The sequence below is a fragment of the Salvia splendens genome, chromosome 4, assembly GCF_004379255.2.
Source record: "Salvia splendens isolate huo1 chromosome 4, SspV2, whole genome shotgun sequence".
NCBI lineage: Eukaryota > Viridiplantae > Streptophyta > Magnoliopsida > Lamiales > Lamiaceae > Salvia > Salvia splendens.
Window position 1 is genome coordinate 39,749,101 of NC_056035.1, and position 26,543 is coordinate 39,775,643.

Genomic DNA, 26,543 nt, shown 5'->3' on the forward strand with positions numbered 1-26,543 from the left:
CAACCTCGAAACGATGGCGGTGTACAACGCCTGGATCACGGTCTCGTACGATCCCATCGTCGGGAATCAACAAACCCGGAAGTGTTTCTGGGAAAAGGTTGTCGAGGTCTACCACCAAATAAAGCCGAACCGCTGGTGCGTCTAGTGGTGACACTGCTGAAGGCATCAGCCAACATGATGTTGAATCCCAGGAGTTTGCGGGTACAGTCGGCGCTGCAGGAGGATCCGCGAGTGGGCGCCGTCGGCCGCAAGGGACGAAGGCGGCGAAAGCGGCTAGAGCAAGGAAGGGCCGAGGCGAATCAAGCCAGTCGGCCTCAGGATCGGGCTCGCGAGGAGGCTCGGACACACTTATGGTGGCGTACATGACTGCCACAATGGCGGACACTTCCCGCTTCTCGCACTCCCAATTCGCGGCCTGGTGGAACGAAATTGTGCATATGACAGCACAACTTGGCCTTCCGACTCCCCCTCAACCTCGACCGCCTCCGGAGGATGATTAGCCCTTCCGAATAGTTTTTTTTTTATTTTGTGTGTTTTTTTATTTTATGTTTTTTTTAATTTTTTTTTGTGTGTTTTTTTTATTTTGTGTGTTTTTTTTTGTTTTAATTTTAATAAAGTGTGTTTGTTTAAATTGAATTGGGTTTTAAAAAAAATTATAAATTAAATTGAATGAATAGTAATTAAGAGACGGTATAGAGACGGAGCGTTGCAGGTTCCGTCTCTTAGTTAAGAGATGGAGGAAAAAAGGACAGTGGGGCCCTCAAATAGTGCTCAAATAGTAGTTAAGAGACGGTTTAAGAGACGGTATAGAGACAGCGTTGTGGATGGCCTTAGTGTGCCTACATGTACCATGCAAAAGTCCTCATATGAGTACATGTTAAGAAACAAATTCCAAATTTCGAAATGTCTGTGACATGTCTGGTAATATGTCACGTCCAAGTGTAATACACCCTTAAATCGTACGCCCCTAATAGTTTTATATGGAGTAGATAATTTGATAATGATTGGCTGAAAAAATTATACTACTAGGTAGAATGGAATAAATATGGAAAAAAAATACAGGAGCGTACTAACCAAAAAATTAGAATAAAACTAGATAAAATGTAAGTACTACTAATGGAATAAAACCAGAAAAAAAAACTAGATAATAATTTAGGAAAATACCTAATCTATACTATTATATTTTTCTTCCTTAACTCTCTATTCACTATAAAAATCATAAACATATTACCAGAAGAAATAATAGTACTAAGATATACATAAACAGTCTATTCGGTGGTATATATACAGATAACTCAAATAAAAAATTGAAGTCTATTATGTCCATCTTCCTTCAATTTCGGTTTTCTCTATATTGTTCTATTTCTTATTTTACTTCTCTCTGTTGATTTATTGTCATTTTCTTAGCTCGGATGATGATCTCAGTCCTCATTGGAGTAACCTTAACCTCGACGCCGGAGTATCCATCCTCCGTAAGTTCACGATTGAGCACCTCGTTCAACTCCGCGAAGAACACTCCATCAACCACAAAATGCGGAACATTCAATCATCAGTTAAAACATCATTAACACATGAATTTTGAATTTAATAATTAAAAACCTTTCACTTCCGTTTCTTGCTCATTTGAGTCGCCGCCATGTTTACAGTTTTAGAAGCTCGGATCTAAGAATTTGCTCTGCGAGAATGTGGAATTAAGATTAGGGTTTGGAGTGTAACATCATTTATATTATTGTTGGATACTAGGCTTAAGTTTCATTCGAATTCGGGGTTTTCTTATATTGGGCAATGTCGGCCCAATCTAGTTTTTGTCATCAAGTTTTTTGTCACTTAGGTCATCTATAACAACTTTAAACTATTTTTCTCTTAAAATTCAAAACATTGAACAGTTATATTTCGAAAAAATCATTGTTCATTTGAAAATTATAAATTACAATTAAGAAATACAAACCCTAAAAAATCATAAATTACAATTCATAAAATTTGAAATTGTTGAACAATTATATTCTGAAAAATTCATAGGAATAATGTAGACGAAATGAAAACGTTGGGGTTTTAAATAGGCAAAAAATAAAAATAAAAATTGTTTTTTAATTTTTGAAAAATGGGGTTTGGCTCAATCTCCCGCAACGGGGCGCGGCCCCAGTCGCGGCCTAGACCAGGGCTCCCCTACCTGCAATGCACCCAGGCCTGAGGCGGACAGGTGCGGTCCGGCTCAGAGCGTTGTGGATGCCCTTAGGGTACTCATAATAGAGTCCTTAAACCCGACATAAGTGTAGGGCAGGTTTATAGACTCTATTACATGTGATTGCCCGAGGCCGATGATCCTGTCCCAAGGATAGGGCGCGCCTATGGGCACCCTATCGGCACTATTGCAGCTCCCCTCTGCCGATTTTTCTACCGATCGCCTAGGCTTTTTTTCCATTATTTTCATTCTATTAATATCCTCTCTTCTTTTTACCTTATTTCTTCACCTCCTCACTCCTACTCTTCTCATCTCACTTTTCTCTTTCTAGAAAGCAAAAAATGAATCACGGTCATTTCCCAAAATTTATGTTATTTTGATATTTTACCTTTAATTTATGTTATTTTTCTATTTAATTTCATTTAATAACATAAAAAAATTTAAAAATAAAAATAATAGTGAAAATGAGGATAGGCAGTAATGAGACTATAAGATAAAATGCTATTGCGAGGATACACTATATTGGCCTTACAAACAAATAATTTGACCAATTTTTTAAAAATATAGGAAATGGCCTGTTTTTTATTCAAAATTGTTAAAATAATTCGTTCTGAAGCTTCAAAAATCAGTCACGAGTTTAAGAATAGTTAAATAAATCTAAACACGAGCACTTATCACAAATTTTTAGTAACATTGTTTATATTTTAATAGTAAATAACATAGCACGAAAAATAAATTGCACGAAGAAATGTCGTACTGGCAGAAAAAACTCTCAATCAAATTATCAAAAAACAGGAATGTTAGGTGATAGTAATCAATCCAACATAAGAAATTACTGTAATGGATGGAAAATTGGAGATGACTTTTATATATGTTCTAACTGAAAACGATGCCCTAACAACATTCGCAAAACATTAAAAATAACCCAAATTCTAAACCAAGCATTGGTTCAAATCTATACTTCGACCTCAACCTCAGCCGGTGCCAAAGCTGGGCGGAATGCTTCTTCTTCCTTTGGAGGATGAATGATGACAATATCCGGAAGAGGAGTAACCGGACCAAGCTTTCCCTTAGGATCCCAATCAAGCATGATCTTCACCTTGATACCAAGAACTCCCTAAGCATATGGAATAAAACAAGGTGAGAGAGGAAATAATAGAATACACACTATGATCGAATAAAAATACAAAACTTACCTGTCTGAGAAGAACGTGTCTGACAGCAGAGTCGATGTATTCTTTAACTGGTTGACCAGAAGAAATCATGTATCCATCCTTGAACTTCATGGACTTTGCACGCTGAGCCCTAAGTTTCCCACTAACGATAACCTATGAACCACAAGTGAATTAAATTAATCTACAGTGGAGCAAAAATAGGGGCGGATGAGTGGAATTTTCAACAGAAAACAGCATACCTCACAACCCTTAGCCCCATTCTCCATAACAAATCTTAGAACACCATAGCATGCCCTGAGAAACAAGAAATTCAAGTTGGGAAAAATTGGATTTTATTGAAAATGAACACTACTTGAGGGTGGTTAATTCAAATTACAAAATATCCAAAAGATACACAAACATATTTCTTTAAACTATAAAAATATCCTAACTTAATTAATCAGTAATCATGTGCCTACTCCATGTTACAACATGAGCATGGCACGCTTCATGGTTGTAAAGACATAGAGAAGAAAATTCATCTAGTCATCATCCGACACAAAAATTGGTATTGACAAACCAAAATTGCTTTTAGGATGACATAATACTACACCATGTTACAACATGAACATGGCACGCTTCATGGTTATAAAGGCATAGAGAATATTCATGTAGTCATCATCCGACACAAAATTGGTATTGACAAACCAAAATTGGTTTTAGGATGACATAATATCAAGGGCCAGCCTCATTTATGATGAATTATTAAGAGACTCAATTTCCAATTTTTAAATCGATTACTCATAAAAACTCATGTGACACTTCCATGAATGCAACGTGAAGAAAGGGAACTACTTATGACATTCCAGTGTATGAAATTTAACAGTGCATATAATCTAAATTTCAATTCCTACAGACACTAGATCAGATAATTACGTGCCTCATCCATCACTACAACATGAGGATAGCATACTTCATTATGATAATTGCACATGGAAGAAAATTTCAAAAAAATTGGTACTCAAACACCAAATTGCTTTGAAGATGACGTGATAGATTTACTCACTTCACACACAGTAATAGAACTACTTATAACATTAAGTGTTTGAAATTAAACTCTTTAAATGACCTAATTGCTAATTCCTAAAAATACTGAACAGAGCTAGACCAGATACAACCATGTGCCTCCGTGATTACAACATGATGATTGTACATTTCATGAAAATAATTTCACAGGGAAGACAATTTCTCTAGTCATCATCCGACACAAAAATTGGTATAGAAACACCAAAATTGCTTTGAAGAAGACATGAAAGTTTTTTACTTAGTTGCACACAGTAATCATCTTGAAAAAATCCTTTATAATACAGCATCTTTTATGAGATGTAAAAGATATATGAGTGTAACATGACCAAAGGGAAGTTAATTATCGTTTTTTCATTCCTAAGCACACTGAACAGAGCTAGAACAGACACAAGCATGTGCCTTCTCCATGGATACAACATGAAGATGGTATATCTTATGATGGTAATTGCACGGAGAAGACAACTTATCTAGTCATCATTCGACACAAAAATTGGTACTAAAACACCAAAATTGCTTGGAAGATGACAAGAAAGTTATTCTTAGTCACACATATCAATCAATCTATAAACGAATGATGCAGCTAATAGTAGCACATAATTTTCAATGTAAACAACATCAGGTGAAAGGATTTAACTAATTACCGTCTAACAGCAAGGCCACCGAGGAGTTTGTAGCGAAGGGATTCAGCCTGAGCAATGGCGCAAAGCCCTCTGTTGTTAACCTTCTCAGCATACAGCTCCACGCTGTTTTCCGGAAACTTAAACCTCTTCTGCACCACTGAGGTGAGCTCCCTAATCCTCCTGCCCTTCTCTCCTGTTGTAATCAAGCGAAGTTAACACAATCAACATCTCAAAAAGCGTGAACTATATTTTCAAATTGATCAGCAAATCGAAAAAACTGACAACAAAATTCAAAATTAAAGCAACGCATCATAGGAGAGCGATACTAACCGAGAACGTTTTGGGTGCGGGTAGCTCGGATGATGATCTCTGTCCTCATTGGAGTAACTCTAACCTCGACGCCGGAGTATCCGTCCTCCGCCAGCTCACGAGTGAGCACCTCGTTCAACTCCGCGAAGAACACTCCATCAGCCACAAACTGCACACATCCAGAAAATCAGATAAAATTAAACATAGATTACACACACGAATTTCGGTGTTAAGTATGCAATACCTTTCGCTTCTTGCTCATCTGAGTCGCCGCCATGTTTACCGTTGCAGAAGAGCAGATCTGAGGGATTCGCCGTGCGACGGTGCGAGAATGTGGAATCCCTAAGTTTAGATTGGGGTTTTGGAGTCTATTGAAGGTTTTATATTATTGTTGAATACTAATGGGCTTCATTTGGGTTTTCAATGTATTGGTTAATATTGGCCCAATCAAGTGGTTGGCATCAAATTTATTGACACTTACAAACAAATAATTTTTGTATTTATAAAAATGACTAGCATTTTAAGACTACAGAAAATGGCTTTATTTTTATTAAAAATTGTTAAAATATTTTTACTTTGTTCGGAAGCTTCAAAAATCAGTAAAACAATCATAAAGTTTAAATTTATTTGCAAATTAATTTTGCTAAAATTATACTATATGGTTGGGGACAAATCATACATAAAAGTCATTGTCAATAATTTTAAGTATATCGTCTATTTATATAAAAAAAAAATTGGTTGTTTTGCTTAAACCTAAAAATATTAATGATATGAGTGTCGCATATAAGTAATCCAATTTTTTGGTAATGGGATGGATGTATTTGAGAACAAATCCAAACTTAATGATATATTTGACTGATTTTTAAATTGTCAAAAATTGTGGAATATAGTCGAATTTGACAGCCTCATGGGTCTCCTGACACTTTGCGTTTTGTTAACAAATAACCTTTCTAAAACACATTGAATGTAGTTCAATTTTGATCGTTTCTAGTTCTTCGATTTTGTATGAAAACGGAATCGAAAAATTGACATTTTCAAATTGATAAGCAAATCCAATCGAAAATTTGTCAAATACTACATGAAGCCTTCCATGACAGGTTATTCATTGGTAATCAATTTAAACTTGTCAAAATAGACGAAATCGTGCCATTCAAATATACTCCATATTGGAGTAATAGTTTATGTTAGGAGTTTTGTGATGATAACAACGAGCGAGGGTGCATCGGAACCGAGCGTGGAGTGTGCGACACATGGTCAAGAAGTTTGAGTTCAAAACTCTGTTATGCAACGGCTATTAAAGTTGTTACACATTCATGGCAGTTTCAACTGCATGATACAATCCCTATAAATATTGCTGCAATCCAAGGAGTTCATTTGAGAAGAAACGAGAGAGAAATCAGCTGAGAGATCATAACAACAATCAATAGACACACTATCTTTGTGAGGAATTAGCTTGTATAGTCTTCGGTGTGATATGAGTTCATATGCGAAGAGAGAGTAGCTTGTTCTTGAGGGTGTGATCTTGTTGTATGATTGTAGTTCTTGATCGTGATTGAAGTAAATCGATTCTGATGGGGTACGAACTAAACCCTAATGGCAAGCCCAATAACAGTGACGGCCCATCAGCCCAGAGCCCAAGAAAGAGTATCTGTTCGGCACCAAAGAGTTCGGCACAACCAAAGAGTTCGGACTCAGCCTACAGCTCGGTAAAAGCCGACCAGTCAAGCTCTCCTCTCAGATCGGCAAGAGCTGATCGGTAAAGTCCAGCAGTTCGACCTCCACGACCTCCGCTATACCCACGATCTATTTAGTGGTACGAAGCAGTTATTGAGCAGTTATTGCTCACCCACGATCTTGTTAGTGGGGCTGCAAACCACGACCTTAGTTCAATGTATAAATAGAACTTAGATCAGATAGAAAAGGGTTAAGCTCTCTCGAGATAAAATCATATAGCAAGTCTGTGTTGTAAGCTGTAATCCCAGATCAAGCAATACAATCTTGCCCTCCCTTCTTCCCGTGGACGTAGATTTACTTCAGTAAATCGAACCACGTAAATTCTTTGTGTCGTAGTTTTCATTCTCTACCAGCATTTACTAACATCAGAAGTTCGCGGATCCATCAGATTCGTTATTCTCCCGTGGACGTAGGCTTACGCCGAACCACGTATATCCTCGTGTTCTTGTTGTTCCATTTCGTTTTTGCTCCGATCTCGATTTCCAACGGTTTATGAAAATCGTAAGCTATTTCCAAAGAGGAACAGTTGTAATCTATCAACAAACAAGGGGAGTAATACATCTGACAGATTATTAAAAAAAACAAAAAACAGAGATAAAATGAAAAGCTTCAGGCCCGCTTGACCGGGTCGAAGTTGGCGAAGACCACCACGCTGCCAGCGACGATGCTGAGCAGGAAGTTCTTCAGCGAAGGGGAGCCTCCGCCACGTCGGGGACGACCATGGAGGCGGTCAGCGCGGCGGCAGTCAACCCAGCCGCGGCCTTTTCCTTGAACGAATTAGAAGCCTTGATCACTTCAAATCTCGCGGCGGCGGCCGCCTTAGACTTGGACGACGGCCTCAGCTGCGCACCCTTGACGAAGGCGGAGGAGGAGGTGGCGGCGCGGGGGAGCGGCAGCGCCATTGACACGGCTGAGGTTGAGGCCATTTGATTATGTGTGTGTGTGTGTGTGAAGGTGCGAAGTGAGAGAGAGTGTTTTGAATCTTTTGATGGAGTTTAAGAAAGATCTAAGGAGATGTGGAGAATCGATGGTATCTGACGTGGCGAATTCTCGATTTGCTTGTCGTGGATAAGCTTATTTATACCCTCTCATTTTGCCACTATTTTCGTCATAAAAATATTTATATTTTGATTTTGACACTATTTGCCTCGTAAATTCACTTTTGTTTTGGGCTTGCTTGTCGTGGAGTTTTACTGTTTCCGTTATTGATCGAGAATCAGTTGGGTTGTCAAATGTGTATTGTTCTCTCTTGATAATATGTGGTGAGCTAGTCTTTGTATATAATAGTCATCGAAATTGGAATCAACAAAAAAATATATATAAAGATCAACAACTTACCAACGAGGCATAAAGTAACGCACATTGTGGGACACCTTTGCTACAAAATAAACCAAGCAAAACTACAGCAAACTAGACATGCAGGAAAGTAAGAAATAACTTTAAGAAAGAAGATGTTGGTTTCTCGGATTACAAAGATAACTACCGGGCGTAATACAACCCAAAAGAAAGGAAAGGAAGAACTGAACTTAAAAATACAACGTATAATCGAAACTACTAAACCAGTGTGATTAGCCGAGTCGAGGAGGCCTCTTCCCGCAAGACGAGATACGCCCCGGTAGTGCTCTTCGGTTTGGCGTGTCGTCCCCAAAGGTAAAACGGCTACGTCTCTATTGATGCAGCACCGCAATCAACAGAGCTCCGGCGAACTGGATGGAGGAGAGGGCAGAGCTTCGACAGAAAAAACTATGCAGGGAGAGGGAGAGAGCTTATGATGCAGAATGCTTTTTGAATTGTGTAGTGATGCATGGAATGGCTGGCCTATTTATAGGCTCAGTCCACTGCAGGGGGTCAACAGCCATGATGGCTGTCATCATGGCAATTCGTAACCGACGTCGGTTACAGACGTGTGGCAGGAGTGTGCCATCCGTGTGTGGAGCGTGTGGATTTCTCACGTGGCAACCGTGACTGTGCCTCGCTTGACGACGTGTCAAGCCACTTGGATTGCTGACTCGGCGGTGGTCCAAAAAGAATAGTTTGGGCCAAGCACCAAGCCCAAAGACCACCCAAAGACCAATTGCCAAGATCCAAGTCCAAGTCCAAGTCCAAGTCCAAGTCCAAGATCGAGATCGGGATCGGGATCGGGATCGGGATCGGGCTCGGGCTCGGGCCCGGGCCCGAGGCCCGAGGCCCGCGGCCCGCGCCCGCGACCACGAGCACGAGCACGAGCACGAGCACGTGCACGGGCACGGGCACGGGCTCGGGCTCGGGCGGGCGGGCGGCGGCGGCGCGCGCGTGTGCGCGCGTGTGGGCTCTTTCACCCATCTTGGTCCACTATAATTATTAAGTAACATAAAGTCACTTAATTTATACACATTAAAGATGTGTTAATCCTCCAATGTGGGATAATTAACACTAGTTAATTATTCCCTAAGCTCCATCTCCAAGCTTTAATTAAAAGCTAATTATGCCCAACTTTAATCCACTATTTCTCACTCACCGGAAATCGGATTTGAGAAAGTGAATATACTACATTTACCTACGTAAAATGTAGATCGACGCTATGTCATTTAATTTCACAAAATTAAATGTCTCGTCACATTTATTATTTGGTCAAAATCCATTGACCGGGCATATTTAATCCATGATTTTTTACAATCCCCCACATGAGTGGAAATAGCCGAATGCATATGCATGCAGACACAAGCTCAACCCTCGCGAGGTATATAAGCATAAGGATAGGTAGTTGTTGACTTTGAACCCTCCATAGTCGACACCATCGGATACACAGGCGGCTTAGTAGCGCGATGCTTTGAACTAATCCCCCACGGCGTGCACCGAGACAATGGTGTTAACACTTAAACACCTCAACCTCATCCGTTCTCACGTTTTGTGTCCATTGCGGTCTTGGACACCACTTTGGATTCATAAGTGCGTTTTTTACGAAGCGACCACACTTCGCACTTACGTAGGTGATTCTTAGTCAAGTACCTTGCCATACTTGGTCTCTTTGAGAATTCCATCTCTTTGAGATCCTTAAGAACCATTAAAAGTCATAGACTTAGCCTTTACCACGAGGCAAGTTCTCCAACACTCTATTGCTCTCTAGGGAATAGATATAGTTTGAGTGTTTTTCCTTGAACTCTCATAGCTTAGTTGTCCCTTTGAACCAAGTTCTTGGGATCTCCAGTCATCATGGTTGGGTTACCACTATGACAATTCTTTAGTTTGTGGATTTCAAACCCATTCCCTCTAGCAACTTATTCATTTGATCACGGTTTAACCCTTTGGTTAGCGGATCCGCTAGATTATCTATTGACTTCACATAGTCAATTGTAATCACCCCTGTTGTGATCAAATGTCTCACGGTGTTATGTCGTCGACGTATATGTCGAGACTTACCGTTATAGAAACCATTGTTTGCCCTTCCAATAGCCGCTTGGCTATCGCAGTGAATCAGCACTGGTGGCACTGGCTTAGACCAACATGGAATGTCTTCAAGGAAGTTCTTAAGCCACTCGGCTTCCTCACCAGCCTTATCCAAGGCAATGAACTCCGATTCCATTGTTGATCGGGCTATACAGGTCTGTTTTGTGGATTTCCACGATACAGCACCACCCCCAATAGTAAAGACATATCCACTTGTTGAAAGTGAGTCTCTATTATCGGATATCCAATTGGCATCACAGTACCCTTCAAGCACCGGGGGGTATCTCGAGAAGTGTAGCCCAAGATTTTGAGTGTGTTTTAAATATCTCAAAACCCTCACAAGAGCTCTCCAATGCTCTTTGCTTGGATTGCTCGTGTAACGACTTAACTTGTTCACGGCACAAGCAATGTCAGGTCGAGTGCAATTAGTCAAGTACATAATGCACCCGATGACCCGTGCATACTCTTCTTGTGCAACGGGCTCGCCTTTGTTTTTGCTCACGTGGCAACCGTGACTGTGCCTCGCTTGACGACGTGTCAAGCCACTTGGATTGCTGACTCGGCGGTCCAAAAAGAATAGTTTGGGCCAAGCACCAAGCCCAAAGACCACCCAAAGACCAATTGCCAAGATCCAAGATCCAAGATCCAAGATCCAAGATCCAAGATCCAAGATCCAAGATCCAAGTCCAAGTCCAAGTCCAAGTCCAAGATCGAGATCGAGATCGAGATCGAGATCGAGATCGAGATCGAGATCGGGATCGGGATCGGGCTCGGGCCCGGGCCCGGGCCCGCGCCCGCGACCACGAGCACGGGCTCGGGCTCGGGCGGGCGGGCGGCGGCGGCGCGCGCGTGTGCGCGCGTGTGGGCTCTTTCACCCATCTTGGTCCACTATAATTATTAAGTAACATAAAGTCACTTAATTTATACACATTAAAGATGTGTTAATCCTCCAATGTGGGATAATTAACACTAGTTAATTATTCCCTAAGCTCCATCTCCAAGCTTTAATTAAAAGCTAATTATGCCCAACTTTAATCCACTATTTCTCACTCACCGGAAATCGGATTTGAGAAAGTGAATATACTACATTTACCTACGTAAAATGTAGATCGACGCTATGTCATTTAATTTCACAAAATTAAATGTCTCGTCACATTTATTATTTGGTCAAAATCCATTGACCGGGCATATTTAATCCATGATTTTTTACAGAAGACAATCATGAGCTCCATATTGTATCGTAGACAGAAGATGAGAGAACATATATGAATTTCCCAACTACAAATACATACAAATACATTAAAAAAAAAGTATTATCTTCTCGAATCCCAATTGGAATTGAAGTCTTGAACCAAAATTTTCTAATGGATAGTCTAAATTGACCACATGTACCAAAGACTGGACGAAATATTACAGTTGAAAAAAAGGTGGTCAACTTTGTTTTGGTTCTCCTAGCAAAAAGGTTCATTGATCATCAACAGTATCAGTCATGCTCAGCTTGGAAACAAAAGATCTCCTTAGTATTGAATTGTTCTTAAGCCAAAAAAAAAATATGGATCTCCTACTCCATTCCTATACTCCTATACTCACAACACAATAAAATAATGTTATAAACATGTAAGTGATGGTGGGATTTTATAATATTATTTTATTGTGTTGTGAGTGTTGAAGTATGAATGGAGTAGGCGAGTAGGAGTGTTGGCAGTGGCGGAACCAGAATTTCAGCAGTGGGGGCCCAAACTGCCATTAAAATTTGCTGAGTGCTAACGATACAGAAACAACTCGTATGTGAGCAATATAAAAATCCACACGTTAGAAACGAATGATGAGAAAATTTATTAGTGAATAGATGTTTAGAGCATATCACCAATTTTACTAATAATATGATATATTTGCATATTTATTAGATCAAAGAGTTATCTTCTATTCTTGATTTTTTATAATAAAGGACATCAAATTAAAAATATTATAATATAATATTTTAAAATATTTATAGAATCAAAGAATTATTTAGTGAATAGATGTTTAGAGCATATCACCAATTTTACTAATAATATGATATGTTTGCATATTTATTAGATCAAAGAGTTAACCTCTATTCTCGATTTTTCATAATAAAGGACATCAAATTAAAATTATTATAATATAATATTTTAAAATATTTATAGAATCAAAGAATTGTTTTCTATTTTCATATTATAAAAATCATTTTTCATGATTATAATTTAAAATGATTCGTACAAAATTACTAGTGAAAAAATCAATAAAAGTTACAAATGTGAGAAAACCATAAAATATACTCCAAGCATAAAATCAATGTAGGAGTAAATGGATATGAGGAAATTTTTAAAAAAATATTAATTTGAGAAAGAAAAAAAAAAGTAAATGAGCTACAAGAAGAGAATCAATTTTACTAATATTAAATCTAATTAATATAGATATAATAAAACATAAAAGAATAAAAAATAGAAGGAAATCACTGGGTGTTAGAAAGGTCCAGCTGGGAATCAACTTTACACCTAAAGCACAACAAGCTTATGTAGAAACCAACTACCCTACTATTTTATTTATATTACATTGCATACATATATTATATATTAATCATCCAAATGGCTGAGGGGCCCAAGGGCCCCTGGCCACACCGTGGCTCCACCCCTGAGTGTTGGAGTAGGAGATCCTTTCCTGTGTTCGGAGTGCGATGAGATTCCTCCGGCCCATTCGCTCATCCAAGTTCATATATATTGACTCATAAAAAAACAATAAGCAAGGGTAGAACAAAAATTCAGCGCCCTCTCATACTAAACTACTACAAAAGCCAATGAAGTACAAGCAAAAAAACACACATAGAGACACGAAGATTCGAACCTATGCCAAAGAAAACAAAATTGCACCAATAGTATACAGGCGTAGAAAATAGCATATCACTTCAGTAGCATCTCACAAGATTTCTGTTTTTTTTGTTCTAGCAAATAATTGGTTTTGTCATGTCGATTATGGCAAACGTTCAACGCGTAATAATATGGTTTCAATTGCACCATGGTCGTGTGTGTGAGCGTTTCACATACATCTGCAAAATTGCTCAGCCATGCATTTGAATTTGAAAAACAAGATTACGAATTTGATAAATACAGGAAATGAAGATAATGTTGTTGATCATGACTTCATAAATTGTTTTGGATTTGAATGTTGAAGTTTTATTAATTTGAATGCTATGAACAAGATTTTTTTGTGATGAAGTTTTATTGTTTTGGGCTTTTTTAAATAGCTAAATGCTTGAATTGTTATTTTAAATATTTTGGATACAATCGGTATATATCGGTACGGTATCGGTATGGAATTTTGTCATACCGTAATTTCCGGTAGGGTATGCGGTATGGCACGGTCGGTACGGTATACCGTACCGACCCACCCCTAAATCTATTACTATAGTCAGAATTTCGTGAAATAACAAACTCAAGGTAAAGTTCGTGATATTATTTGTCAATTTCAAAATTAGTGGAATAAATCCCAACTTTTTAAAAGTTTCATGATATTAGGTGTCAATATCGCTTTTTATAATTGCTACACCACTTTTCATACTCACAATTATAATGCATTTCGGACATACTATTTGATTCTCAATTTTTAAAATTTTTTATTAAAAAAAGTGTATTTTCTAATTTTATAACGAAAAAAGCTTAATAATTTGGACTTTGATTACATTCAAGGATTTAAGTTAATAGTAATATAATTTTTTTTTATCATTTTCATCCAATAATTATTGGGCAGAAAACATTAAAGACGTAGAATTCGAGTGAAATTTGAGTGATTGGAATTCGAATTTCCCAAAAGTATGGCCAGTATCAACATTACAACCTTAGAGCATCCACATCCGTGCTCTTGCCAACGAGCACGGATGTGGGTCCAGATCCACTTTTTCTGCCTGCTCTTAGGCAAGAGCACAACACTCACATCCGTGCTCTTCCGCAAGGACGAGTACAAGGGTTCCATCTTTCAATTATTCAATTTAAATAAAAACATTTCCACAATATTAAAATTCATTAAAAATAAACGAAATAATATTACAAATTACCAAAAAATTAAAAATTACATAATTAAAATCCTAAAAATGAAAATTTATATAATTAAAATCCTAAAAATTAAAAATTAAATAATTAAACCCCAAAAATTAAAAATTATATAATTCAACTCTTGTGTCCGAATTTCGCCCAAACGTGTTTGATTAGGTCTTCTTCGCGCTCTGCTTCCGCAATGAGATTAGTGAAATCCATTTAAGGGTTTGAGTGAGAGATGAAGGTGTAGATAAGTTGTATGAAAAAATATGAATGAGAGATGATTTGATGTGAAAATGGACGATGAATGTGTGTATTTATAGATGATTTTGAGGAAAAAAATAAAATAAAATAAAAAAATCCAGAAAAAAGGTCATAAACGGCCATTTTTTGGGATTGTGAAAATATTTTTTTTATTTTTTGATATTATTTTTTATTTTTTTTTTAAAAAAAGAAAAAATTGAATTTCCAACGGAAATGCCTTTGGCAAATCAGAACGTGCAACATCGACTGCTCGCTGACACGGACGTGCTCGATGCATCGAGCAGCGTCATGCCAACGGCAGACAGCAGTGTCGCGCCGTTGGCACGGACGGACGGACAAGCAATTACTCGCCGCGGTGGATGCTCTCATGGGTCTCGTGACACTTTGCGTTTTGTTAACAAATAAACTTTCTAAAACACATTGAATGTAGTTCAATTTTGATCGTTTCTAGTTCGTCAAATTTCTATGAAAACGGAATCGAAAAATTGACCTTTTCAAATTGATAAGCAAATTATAACTAAAAATTTAACATCCAATCGAAACTTTGATCTATCCAAATCAATAATCAAATCTCACAAGAAGCCAATGAAGTACAAGCAAAAAAAACACACATGGAGACACGAAGATTCGAACCTATGCCAAAGAAAACAAAATTGCACCAATAGTATACAAGCGTAGAAAATAGCATATCACTTCAATAGCATCTCACAAGATTTCTGTTTTTTTGTTCTAGCAAATAATTGGTTTTGTCATGTCGATTATGGCAAACGTTCAACGCGTAATAATATGGTTTTGTTGGAAATATTGCAGCCTTTTACACGGGTAACCCTTGCTATTACAAAAGAACCAAAAAACTGGAAGGTAAATAAAACAAAGTAGATACAATAAAAGGAACAAGATGCAAACTATTGTCTTCTTCAAGTCGAGTCGAGGTGACCCTCTCTCCGCAAGACGAAATACGCCCCGGCTAGTGCTCACGGATTGGCGTAATGTCTCCAAAGATGAAACGACTTTCCTCCTATCGAGTTGAAGCACCTCAAACTCGTAGGCTCCGGCGAACTTGAATTGAAGGCGAGAACCGAGCAATGCAATGCTCCTAAGATGCGAACTAGAGTGCTTGAGCTATGAGAGAAGAGAGAATGATTGTAGATTGTGTTGTGTGTCTTCCATCTCTCAAAACAAGCATATTTATAGGCTAGGAGTGGCCACACGAGAGGTCTCGGGTTTAAGGCACCTCATAAACACTTGGAGGTTGAAAAGCCAAAAGACTTAGGAAAAGGAAAGGTTTTGAGTCCTTTCTAATTTCCCACATGTTTTTCCTACAATCCCCCACATTGGTTAGAGCGCAGCAAGCTCAAACCAACATCAGGCACAAATGCATGTATGCAGACTCTTTTGCTCAGTTCTCAGGAAACGATACTGTATTTGGAGAGGTAACTTGTGGTTTTGAACCTTCCATAGTCAACACTATCGGACATACCGGCGGACTAGTGGACGCGATGCCTTGAACTATTCCTCCTTGGTGTATGCCTAGTCAATAGCATCAACACAATATTGTCTCAACTCCATCAGTTCTCACGTTTGTGTCCGTTTCGGCCGTGGAACACCTCTTTGGAATTCATAAGTGACTCACACACACGAAGCGGCCTCACTTCTCACTTACATAGGTGATTCTTTCATGAGTATCCTGCCATACTGCATCTCCTTGAGATTTCAAGAATCATTAAAAGTCGAAAGACTTAACCTCTTACCACGTGCAAGTTACAACACTCAATGCTTTCTAAAGAATGGGCGAAGATTAAAATCTTCTGAGTATTACAGCTAGATTTGTATAGCTTCGTTTTCCCATTGAACCAATCCCATGGGATCTCCAATCGTATGGTTGGGTTACCACTATACTCATCTTTTAAAATATGGTTTTCAGTCCCATTCCTTTTAGCAATTTATGCATTTGATCACGGTTTAAACCTTTTGTTAACGGATCCGCTAAGTTATCCACTGACCTTACATAGTCAACTGTGATAACACCACTTGTGATCAATTGTCTGACGATATTATGTCGCCGACGAATATGTCTAGACTTACCATTGTATAAGCCACTGTGTGCTCTACCTATAGCTGCTTGGCTATCACAGTGTATCACTACTGTCGGCACTGGCTTCTTCCAACATGGAATATCTTCTAGGAAGTTTCTAAGCCACTCGGCTTCTTCCCCTGCTTTATCCAAAGCGATAAACTCAGATTCCATGGTGGAGCGAGCAATACACGTCTGTTTCGTTGATTTCCACGAGACAGCACCACCCCCCACAGTGAACACATACCCACTTGTAGAAAATGAGTCTTTTGAATAAGAGATCCAATTTGCATCACAGTACCCTTCAAGTATTTGGGGATATCTTGTGTAATGCAACTCAAAGTTAAGAGTATACTTCAAGTATCTCAAAACTCTACACAGAGCTTTCCAATGTTCCTTACTTGGGTTGCTCGTAAATCGGCTCAACTTGTTTACAGGACAAGCAAGATCAGGTCGAGTACAGTTTGTGATAAACATCAAACTTCCTATGACCTTTGCATACTCTTCTTGAGCAACAGAATCACCCATATTCTTGCTCAGATGGACATTGAGCTCCAAAGGAGTCTTTGCTGGCTTACAATCAAACGAGTTGAATTTCTTAAGCATTTTCTCAACATAATGAGATTGCGTTAAGGCAATTCCCTCATTAGTCCTCAATATTTTGATTCCGAGAATCACATCAGCTAGACCCATATCTTTCATATCGAAATTTCTTTTCAACATGTTTTTTGTCTCGTTAATAATGGCACTATCGCTGCCCATTATCAACATATCATCAACATACAGACACACAATAACAAACCCGTTATCTGTGTTCTTAATGTAAACACACTTATCACACTCATTGATAGTGAATCCATTTGCCAACATCACGTTGTCAAATTTCAAATGCCATTGTAATGGTGCTTGCTTCAACCCATATAATGACTTTACCAGTTTGCATACTTTACGCTCTTGCCCAGGCACAACAAACCCTTCGGGTTGTTCCATATATATTTCTTCTTCCAGATCACCATTCAGAAACGCAGTTTTCACATCCATTTGGTGAATCTCAAGATTGTGCAAAGCAGCAATCGCTAGAAGCACCCGAATGGAAGTGATTCTCGTAACAGGTGAATAGGTATCAAAAAAGTCATACCCTTCTTTCTGCTTAAAGCCTTGGACAACTAGGCGAGCTTTGTACTTATCTATAGTACCATCAGGCTTATATTTCCTTTTCAGAATCCACTTGCACCCTAAAGGCTTACAGCCTTCAGGCAAGTCTACTAACACCCAAGTGTTATTTCTCATGATGGATTCAATTTCACTGTTGATAGCTTCTTGCCACCACGCCGCGTCTGGGCCAGACAGAGCTTCCGCCAATGACTTTGGTTCGTCATCCAACATAAAAGTTATGAAGTCAGGACCAAATGTTTTAGCAACTTTAACTCTTTTACCACGTCTTGGTTCAACATCCTCAGGACTTGACCTCGTCCTTTTTGGAGGATTAGAACTAGTGGATTCATCCATCATTCTTTCACTAGAACGATCCTCTTGCCTCTTGCAAGGGTATACATTCTCAAAGAATATAGCATTCCTTGACTCAATCGTTGTTCCTTCAGCCACGCCAGGCACAACTGACCTATGGACTAGGAAACGATAGACACTACTATTAAGTGCATGGCCAATAAAGATGCAATCGACTGTTTTAGGGTCTATTGCAACTTGTTTCGGAGGTGGCACTTCTACCTTCGCTAAACACCCCCACACTTTGAGGTATGAATATGAAGGTTTCTTCCCTTTCCACAACTCATAAGGAGTCACATCCCTATTTTTTAGTGGAATTTTATTCAGGATATGATTCGCTGTTAACACAGCCTCCCCCCACATGTTCTGGGGTAATCCTGAATTAATCAACAAGGCATTCATCATCTCTTTTAGTGTTCGATTTTTGCGCTCAGCAACTCCATTTAAATGGGGAGAATATGGAGCCGTTGTTTGGTGAATTATACCACTTGCATGACATAATTCTGCAAACGGGGCTACATACTCACCGCCTCTATCACTTCGAACACACTTAATTCGACAATTAAGTTGATTTTCGGCTTCATTTTTGAAGTCTTTAAACGCTTCAATTGCCTCATCTTTACTTCTTAATAAGTAAAGGTAACAATACCTTGTGCAATCATCTATAAATGTGATGAAGTACTTTTTACCACCTCTAGTTTGCACAAATTTTAAATTACATACGTCTGTATGGATTAACTCTAGAGGTTTTGTGCTCCGTTCTACCGAGCGAAACGGTAGCTTGGTCATTTTTGCTTCAACACAGACTTCACATTTTTCTTGTGAGTTAAACTTATCCACTTTTAGTAAATTAAGATTTACTAATCTTTTTATAGCATTTAGATTTACATGTCCCAATCTATTGTGCCATAAGTCAGAGCTTTCAAGCAAATAAGAGGATGTGTCATTTTCCTTATTGCTTATTCCTTTTCCACGGTGAATGACCGTAACATTCAGCTCAAAAAGCCCATTCACTAGGTGACCTTCACCTATGAACTTTTCATACTTGGTTAATATAATCTTTTCACACTCAAATTCTAGTGAAAATCCATGATTTACTAGAAGTGAGCCTGACACCAAATTATTTCGGATGTCTGGGACATGCAGCACATCCTTGAGGGTAAGAACCTTTCCGGATCCTAATTTTAGGAACACATTACCCACACCAACCACCTCGGAAGAGGCTTGGTTTCCCATACGTACTTTTCTACCTCCAACAGATTTGTAAGTAGAAAAAACGCTTCTCTCTGAGCACACATGACATGTGGCACCCGTATCAACAAACCATTCATTTGGATTATTACCATGGTCCACGTCGGAGACCATTGCGATCACCTCGTGATCTTTGTTGTTTATAACAACACGTTCAAATAATTTGTACAGTATTGTTTCCAACAATAAGTACACAATTATATTGAACCAAATGTGCATTGGCATATTCATCAACCCATGCATCCCAATTACTACTACCAAATCTAAATTGGTCTTGCTTGTCAAATGACAAACGATAAACATCATTCTCAAGAGAATAGATCTCAAGGAATTAACCACTCCATAGCGCATCGACATTGCGACCGTTCGTTGCTTTATTCCAGCTTTGAATTTCATGTTTCCTCCGGCATCGGTCGACATGAATTCAGCAAGAGTACAATATTTCGTCTTGCGATTGTTGGAAATATTGCAGCCTTTTACACGGGTAACCCTTGCTATTACAAAAGAACCAAAAAACTGGAAGGTAAATAAAACAAAGTAGATGCAATAAAAGGAACAAGATGCAAACTATTGTCTTCTTCAAGTCGAGTCGAGGTGACCCTCTCTCCGCAAGACGAAATACGCCCCGGCTAGTGCTCACGGATTGGCGTAATGTCCCCAAAGATGAAACGACTTTCCTCCTATCGAGTTGAAGCACCTCAAACTCGTAGGCTCTGGCGAACTTGAATTGAAGGCGAGAACCGAGCAATGCAATGCTCCTAAGATGCGAACTAGAGTGCTTGAGCTATGAGAGAAGAGAGAATGATTGTAGATTGTGTTGTGTGTCTTCCATCTCTCAAAACAAGCCTATTTATAGGCTAGGAGTGGCCACACGAGAGGTCTCGGGTTTAAGGCACCTCATAAACACTTGGAGGTTGAAAAGCCAAAAGACTTAGGAAAAGGAAAGGTTTTGAGTCCTTTCTAATTTCCCATATGTTTTTCCTACAGGTTTCAATTGCACCATGGTCGTGTGTGTGAGCGTTTCACATACATCTGCAAAATTGCTCAGCCATGCATTTGAATTTGAAAAACAAGATTACGAATTTGATAAATACATGAGGTTGAGGTATTTGCACAAGAAATATATGCTCGACATAATTAGCCTTGAGAAATAATACTTGAGATTGAGGAGGGTGGTTCAGTCATTTTAGTAACGGATAAAGCTTAGAGATGAATATTGACAAATAGTAATTTGGAAACAAGCACACAAAGCAGTAATTTGGATACAAGCAAACAAACAGCCCAGTTTTAAATAATCTGCTAACTCATCCATTATTTGTTTTTTACCATTATAAAATGGAATGACAACTATAGGTAGAACTCTGGTTCACTCATCTTGAATCTCACACTATTTAGAAATTAAATAAATACAGATATAATAGAAACGGTTTATTTGTCAACATTCTGGTTTCTTAAGCATACAAATTTCCACACTAAATTGCATATTTGATTGCACCATATAACTTGCAAGAGGCTACAAATAGTTAATTACAACATATTGCTACCCTCATACCAACAATCACAAACGCGCACACAGTTTAAGTTGTGACAATCACACTATTATTAAATAATCACAATCAGATGAGATTCTCCTATCATTAGTTTCTTCAAATACTCAATCAACTTCATAAGAAACCTCTCCTCTTTTCTTCTCTCCAAAGAAAACCATGGCAGACCCTCAAACCTCCTCTACAACACCACCCCGCCTCCGCTAGTAAGGTCGAACTCCGAGATGCTCTACTATGGCCTCGTTGTCTCGTCGCAACAGCGGGTATCGTGCTCGTTCTCTACAACATCGCCATCGTGAGATGGTGCGCGGATCAAAGGCCACCTCAGAGAATCAGACACAGACGGCCGCGCCAGGCTGCGACGTGGAGGATCACCGACTCTCCAGCGATCTCGGTCGCTAGCTTCAAGTACGAGGGCGGTGGAAAGGGGCAAGATGGTGGTGGTGGTGGTGATTCAGAGTGTGCAGTTTGCCTTTCAGTGTTTGAACAAGGTGAAGAAATTAAACAGCTGCCTAACTGTAAGCATTACTTTCATGCACCTTGTATTGATATGTGGCTCTACTCCCACATGGACTGCCCTCTTTGTCGTTTGCCGGTGGAGCCATCGTCGGTCCACCGCCCGGTAGCCGGGGTGGACGAGACGGAACATTCCCGGGAAGTGTTGCTAGGTCCAGGCTCATTAGTTTAGAAGCCTTTCTAGTTTTCAGTTGTTAGACAAGGTAATGTAGCAAAGAAATTATGTAGCATTCAATCTGTGAATTGTCAACAATATTGCACAATGGAAAAAACATAACTAAATTATTGCAATATTATTGAAGCGAAGCTGTAACAGAACATGTATTTCAACATCTTCATAAAAGTTACACAAAGCCAAATAGGATTGTTTGGTTTCAACCAATGTTATCAAATAGCGGATATGACGGAGCCATGACGCTATGGCATGGCGTTCGGTGGTGGAAACGCCATAGCACCATGTCGCTGCCATAGCACCGCCATATCCGACATTTAACAACATTGCGTGTGTACTGCATTTAGGAATAGGGCATTATGCAAGAAACATGGTGGTTAGAGTGGTATAGTATGCTTTATTAATTGTTTAAAGTGTTTTAGATGTTATATTTTTAATATTTTTTAATTATATATATAAATATATAAGTATTATTTTATTTATTTAATTTTTGACCGCCATATCCGCCATACTAATACGCCATATCCCTGTGGCGGTTTTTAGGCAAACAGCCATAAGCCACCATACGAGATTGATAACATTGGTCTCAACAAAGAAATTTTATGTTACACGTCGGTTACATCTCTACATCCTCCTCAGATTGTCTAACCTCGCCTGGAGGTCGCTGTCGATCCCACCATCATCAGTTCCTGTAGTTGCCTCTGCTTGTGGGACCTTATTCTTTGCAGCTGGGGCAGCTACTGCCGCGGAAGGTGCATTAACAAGCTGCATTAAGAGAATACCGAGGCTCGTCATGACAACAGATATGTTAAATGCTCATAAAGTGCGAAAGGAACGATAGAGCTGTACCTCATTATTAATGTCAATGCCAATCTCATCAAGAACCTGGCTCACCAACTCTTCGGTCTCTTCTTCCTCCTCATCTCCTTCCAAGGCATCATCAATGGCGTCTGCCATCACTTCGCTTGTTAGTTCCATCTTCTCATTTTGCCTCTCAAATTCTTGCATAATTTTCTGCAGTGATGGCAGGTTCATCTGCCTGTTCATTTGCCCCATGGCCTTAGTAACACCTTTCATTGCCTCCCCCATTGCTTGTGTAGATTTTAATGTCTAAAAGGGAATAAGGAAGAGAGAGAGAGAGAGAGAGAGAGAGAGAGAGAGAGAGAGAGAGAGAGAGAGAGAGAGAGAGAGAGAGATCACGGACCACACAGGGGGAAAAATATTCAGAAAACTTAACAAGATTACATAAGAAACCAGCATCCAGGACCAAAAGCCGGTCAAAATATACCAAATGCCATGTGGAAAAAATTGAAGTGGTTAAGAATTCAAACCGCCAAAATAATATAGTAAAATTGATAACTTAAAAAAAATGATTAGCAGAATATCATGCAGATGTGTAGCAGAACCTGCAAGGGGTGATTTTGAGGGAACTAAAAAGAGATACATCTAACTAGCAGAAACCGGAGGAGGTAAAGTTAGCAGAAACTGAAAGGATTTGTAGTTATATTACGTAAATTTATGTCTATCCTTTTACCATGTATTGGAGAGGGATGGCGACTATTCGACTAAGCAGGATCATATCTCTTGTATCAATTTACTAATTATGAAACCAAAGTCCAGACACAGAATGTGAACTAGAGTGACTTAATGCTCAAATTTAACAAACCATAGAAGGGCACAATTCATCCATCCATATGAAACCATTATAAAAAATTGACAAGTTGATTGCAAAGTTCAAGTACTCAAATATTTGATATATACCTGGATTCTGAGAGATACACCTTGAAGTTGAGATTTCAGCTTATAGAACTTTTCGATCTGATGTCTTGTCCTGATAAGATCTTTGGCCATCACCTTGACAGCTCCCTGTAACAAATATACTAGAAATCAAACAAGGACTTAAGTAATTGGACTCCCCACAACTTTTACTTGGATTGTGAAGTAGTACCAAGCATCAATATACGTACGATGCCAATGATACAGTTTATAATTGTCTAAAGATAAAGATTTTAAGCAGAAGAGATTGAAATGGAGCAGGTATAATGAAGGGCCAATCATATAAGATTGAGGGAAACAAAACACAAATTCAACAATAGAAAGTAAATCAATACTAATTTTTTTTAAGTGTATTTCAAGTGCTTGAGATGTGCTGATAATTTTAATGCAAATAATCTGCATCCCACCAGAATTAGCTAACGTACTGCCTAACAAACAAAAGTAAAAATAATGACACCAACATGACATATTCAGATTTCGGCAAGCAGATTTTTGTTTTGAGAGGGGGGCGGGGGGTCAACAGAATCATCATGAAATAATATTGAACTCTTCAATCATATACATTATTAGGAAGTAGGAACTTAGATTTATTAAGACCTTGGGGAGTAATAGTGTTCCAATTCCGATTGCCATATTCATTAAGAGCACAATGATTTTGCCAGCCAGATGTCCTAATACTTAAAGATTGGAATGTCATCTCGATGCATACGTAAGCTTATACTTTATCACATAGCACTTACGGTTATAAAAAAGGAAGGAAAAAGAGGAACTGCCCCTAGCTGATGCATATATAAAATATGCAAAGCGAACATACCATCTGTCCTTGCTTAGCACTTTTCTTTATCTCCGCGATAAGTTTCTTTTCTTGCGTTTGTAAACCTTGCCTCTCCCTCTCTATTTCTCGAATCGACTTATCAAGCATTCTCTTGTTTTCCCGCAGAAGTTCTGCAAGACACAAAACATATGTGGAAAGCTATATGACACAAGTAAAAGGCAGCATGTATTCCTGAATACTTGCATCAACGCAGAACAGAAACACTACTCACCAATTTCACAAATCAACCAATAACACTGTATTTACCTTGAAGAAAGCACTTTATACAATTACAGAACCCTAATCAATTCATCAACAACAATGGAGGAGGAGGTTCCCAATTCTGTCCCCAACCCAATTTCATTGAAATCAAAGTAGCTAAATTTCTCTAGATGGGTACAAAAAAACACTCGCACAATTCTGACATTCTAATTAAAATTAATTTGTCAAAATGATGTCAAACCGTAACTTGAAGGCACGTTACAATTACTTGATGAATCCTAAGATACAGGAAACATAACTCGCCATCTCCCTTGTCATCAACAAATCACAATTCTAACCAGGATTGGAAACACATCGATTAGCTTACATATTCGCGAGTGATCAACGATTTATCAACTTCATTTATCTCTTATCCAATATCATCCTTAATAGTTCAAAGCTAATCCAAGCCCCAAATTCTATCAATAAACACAGAATCCTCTCATGATCAACATCATGACGTCAGCTCAGATCTCAATAATTCAGATAAATTGAGAAAACGTAAACCCTCAATCACATAACCTAATTCAAAATAGGCACAAATATGTAGTTACAAACCTGCGGGAGTCTTCCTCTTCCCGAAAAGGAAACTCATGATCAATCGATTTGATTCCGGCGAAAACTAGAAATCGGATCGGAGGTGGGAGAAGACTTCTTTCTGCAATTGGAGATGGAAAATCCAAAATTATACGAAGAATTGCAGAAAGAAGAGGGTTTTGAATTGTGATCAAACAACGCGGAGAATGCTATACACGCACAATATTATCAAGCATCTTCGGTTTTACGCTTTATCTAATCGAAGTGGAGTTGTTACATATTTAATCCGGGTGATCAAAATATCTCTACTTTACAATAATAAATTATGAATTCAATATTTGCAAAATTGAATTTCAATAATTTTCTCAATTTATTTAAATATTTTAATTTTATATCTAAAATATGTTCTTGGTTTGATACACACACTTCATAATAGTAATTAATAACTTCTGGAATGATTTCCTCATCATGTTGAGGAGATAATAAATTCATTCGCGGTCTACTATAATTTCACCAAAATTCGTAATTACATTATGACTAATTTAAAAGTTTGGAGACAAATAAGAGTTTAACCAAAATTTATTATTTTTCCATTTAATTTTATTCAAATTAACTTGGAAAATTTAAAATTCTGGACCAATCAATTTTTTTGTAAGTTTAAAATGTTCGATTGAATATTTGGACATATTAATTTAAAAATTATTTTAGAGTTTATTGTAAATTTTGGATATTTGGAGTATTTAATTCGATTTGAATTTTACTAAATAACTTTGATTTTCAAATTTTTTTTTTGTATGAGTTCAAATTGATATTTTTTTTTTCCAAAAATCGATTTGTTTGAATAAGAAAAAGAATCCAAATTTCAAATAAGTTGCCCAATAAAAAAATCAAATTATTTGAGAATGTAGGTTTAAGGCTAAAGTCGGATCCAATAAAGACTTGCTTTGGGCTGTCGATTATTTTTGTTAGAAGGAACTTTGGTTTTTGTAAAATAAATTTAATGTGAAAAGAGAAGGTTTATTTTACTCTATTCATGTGCGATTACCTGTCTCACTTTAAGTCGGGTCATATTTAAAAAATATACTTCATTCGTCTAATAAGAATACGCACTTTTGGTTGAACACATGTTTTAATGTATAATTTGTAATGTAAGAGAGAATTAGAATATTATTAGTAGAGAATGAATACTCCTACCTCATTAAACAAAAAAAGAATTCAAATATAAAGTGCATATTCTAGTAGAACGAACTAAAAAGAAAAGA

At 38.2% G+C, this 26,543-nt stretch overlaps 2 protein-coding genes across 3 annotated transcripts; both read right to left on the reverse strand.

The window, feature by feature from the left end:
- Nucleotides 1–2,939: 2,939 nt before the first annotated feature.
- LOC121800015 (40S ribosomal protein S3-3) lies at nt 2,940–5,727 on the reverse strand. Its single transcript, XM_042199554.1, has 6 exons — nt 5,596–5,727; nt 5,373–5,520; nt 5,064–5,235; nt 3,597–3,651; nt 3,379–3,510; nt 2,940–3,299 (listed from the first exon to the last, which is right to left on the reverse strand). The coding sequence occupies exons 1-6, from the start codon at nt 5,626–5,628 to the stop codon at nt 3,138–3,140; spliced, it is 702 nt and encodes a 233-aa protein (XP_042055488.1). The 5' UTR covers nt 5,629–5,727; the 3' UTR covers nt 2,940–3,137.
- Nucleotides 5,728–22,415: 16,688 nt separating this feature from the next.
- On the reverse strand, nt 22,416–25,639 carry LOC121801329 (vacuolar protein sorting-associated protein 2 homolog 1). Of its 2 annotated transcripts, XM_042200799.1 has the most exons (6): nt 25,503–25,639; nt 25,303–25,402; nt 24,484–24,614; nt 23,655–23,759; nt 22,743–23,003; nt 22,416–22,658 (listed from the first exon to the last, which is right to left on the reverse strand). In XM_042200799.1, the coding sequence occupies exons 2-6, from the start codon at nt 25,337–25,339 to the stop codon at nt 22,518–22,520; spliced, it is 675 nt and encodes a 224-aa protein (XP_042056733.1). In that variant the 5' UTR covers nt 25,340–25,402; nt 25,503–25,639; the 3' UTR covers nt 22,416–22,517. The 2 variants fall into 2 exon arrangements, with proteins under 2 accessions (XP_042056733.1, XP_042056732.1); XM_042200798.1 differs by having other exon boundaries at nt 25,303–25,562.
- Nucleotides 25,640–26,543: the final 904 nt, after the last annotated feature.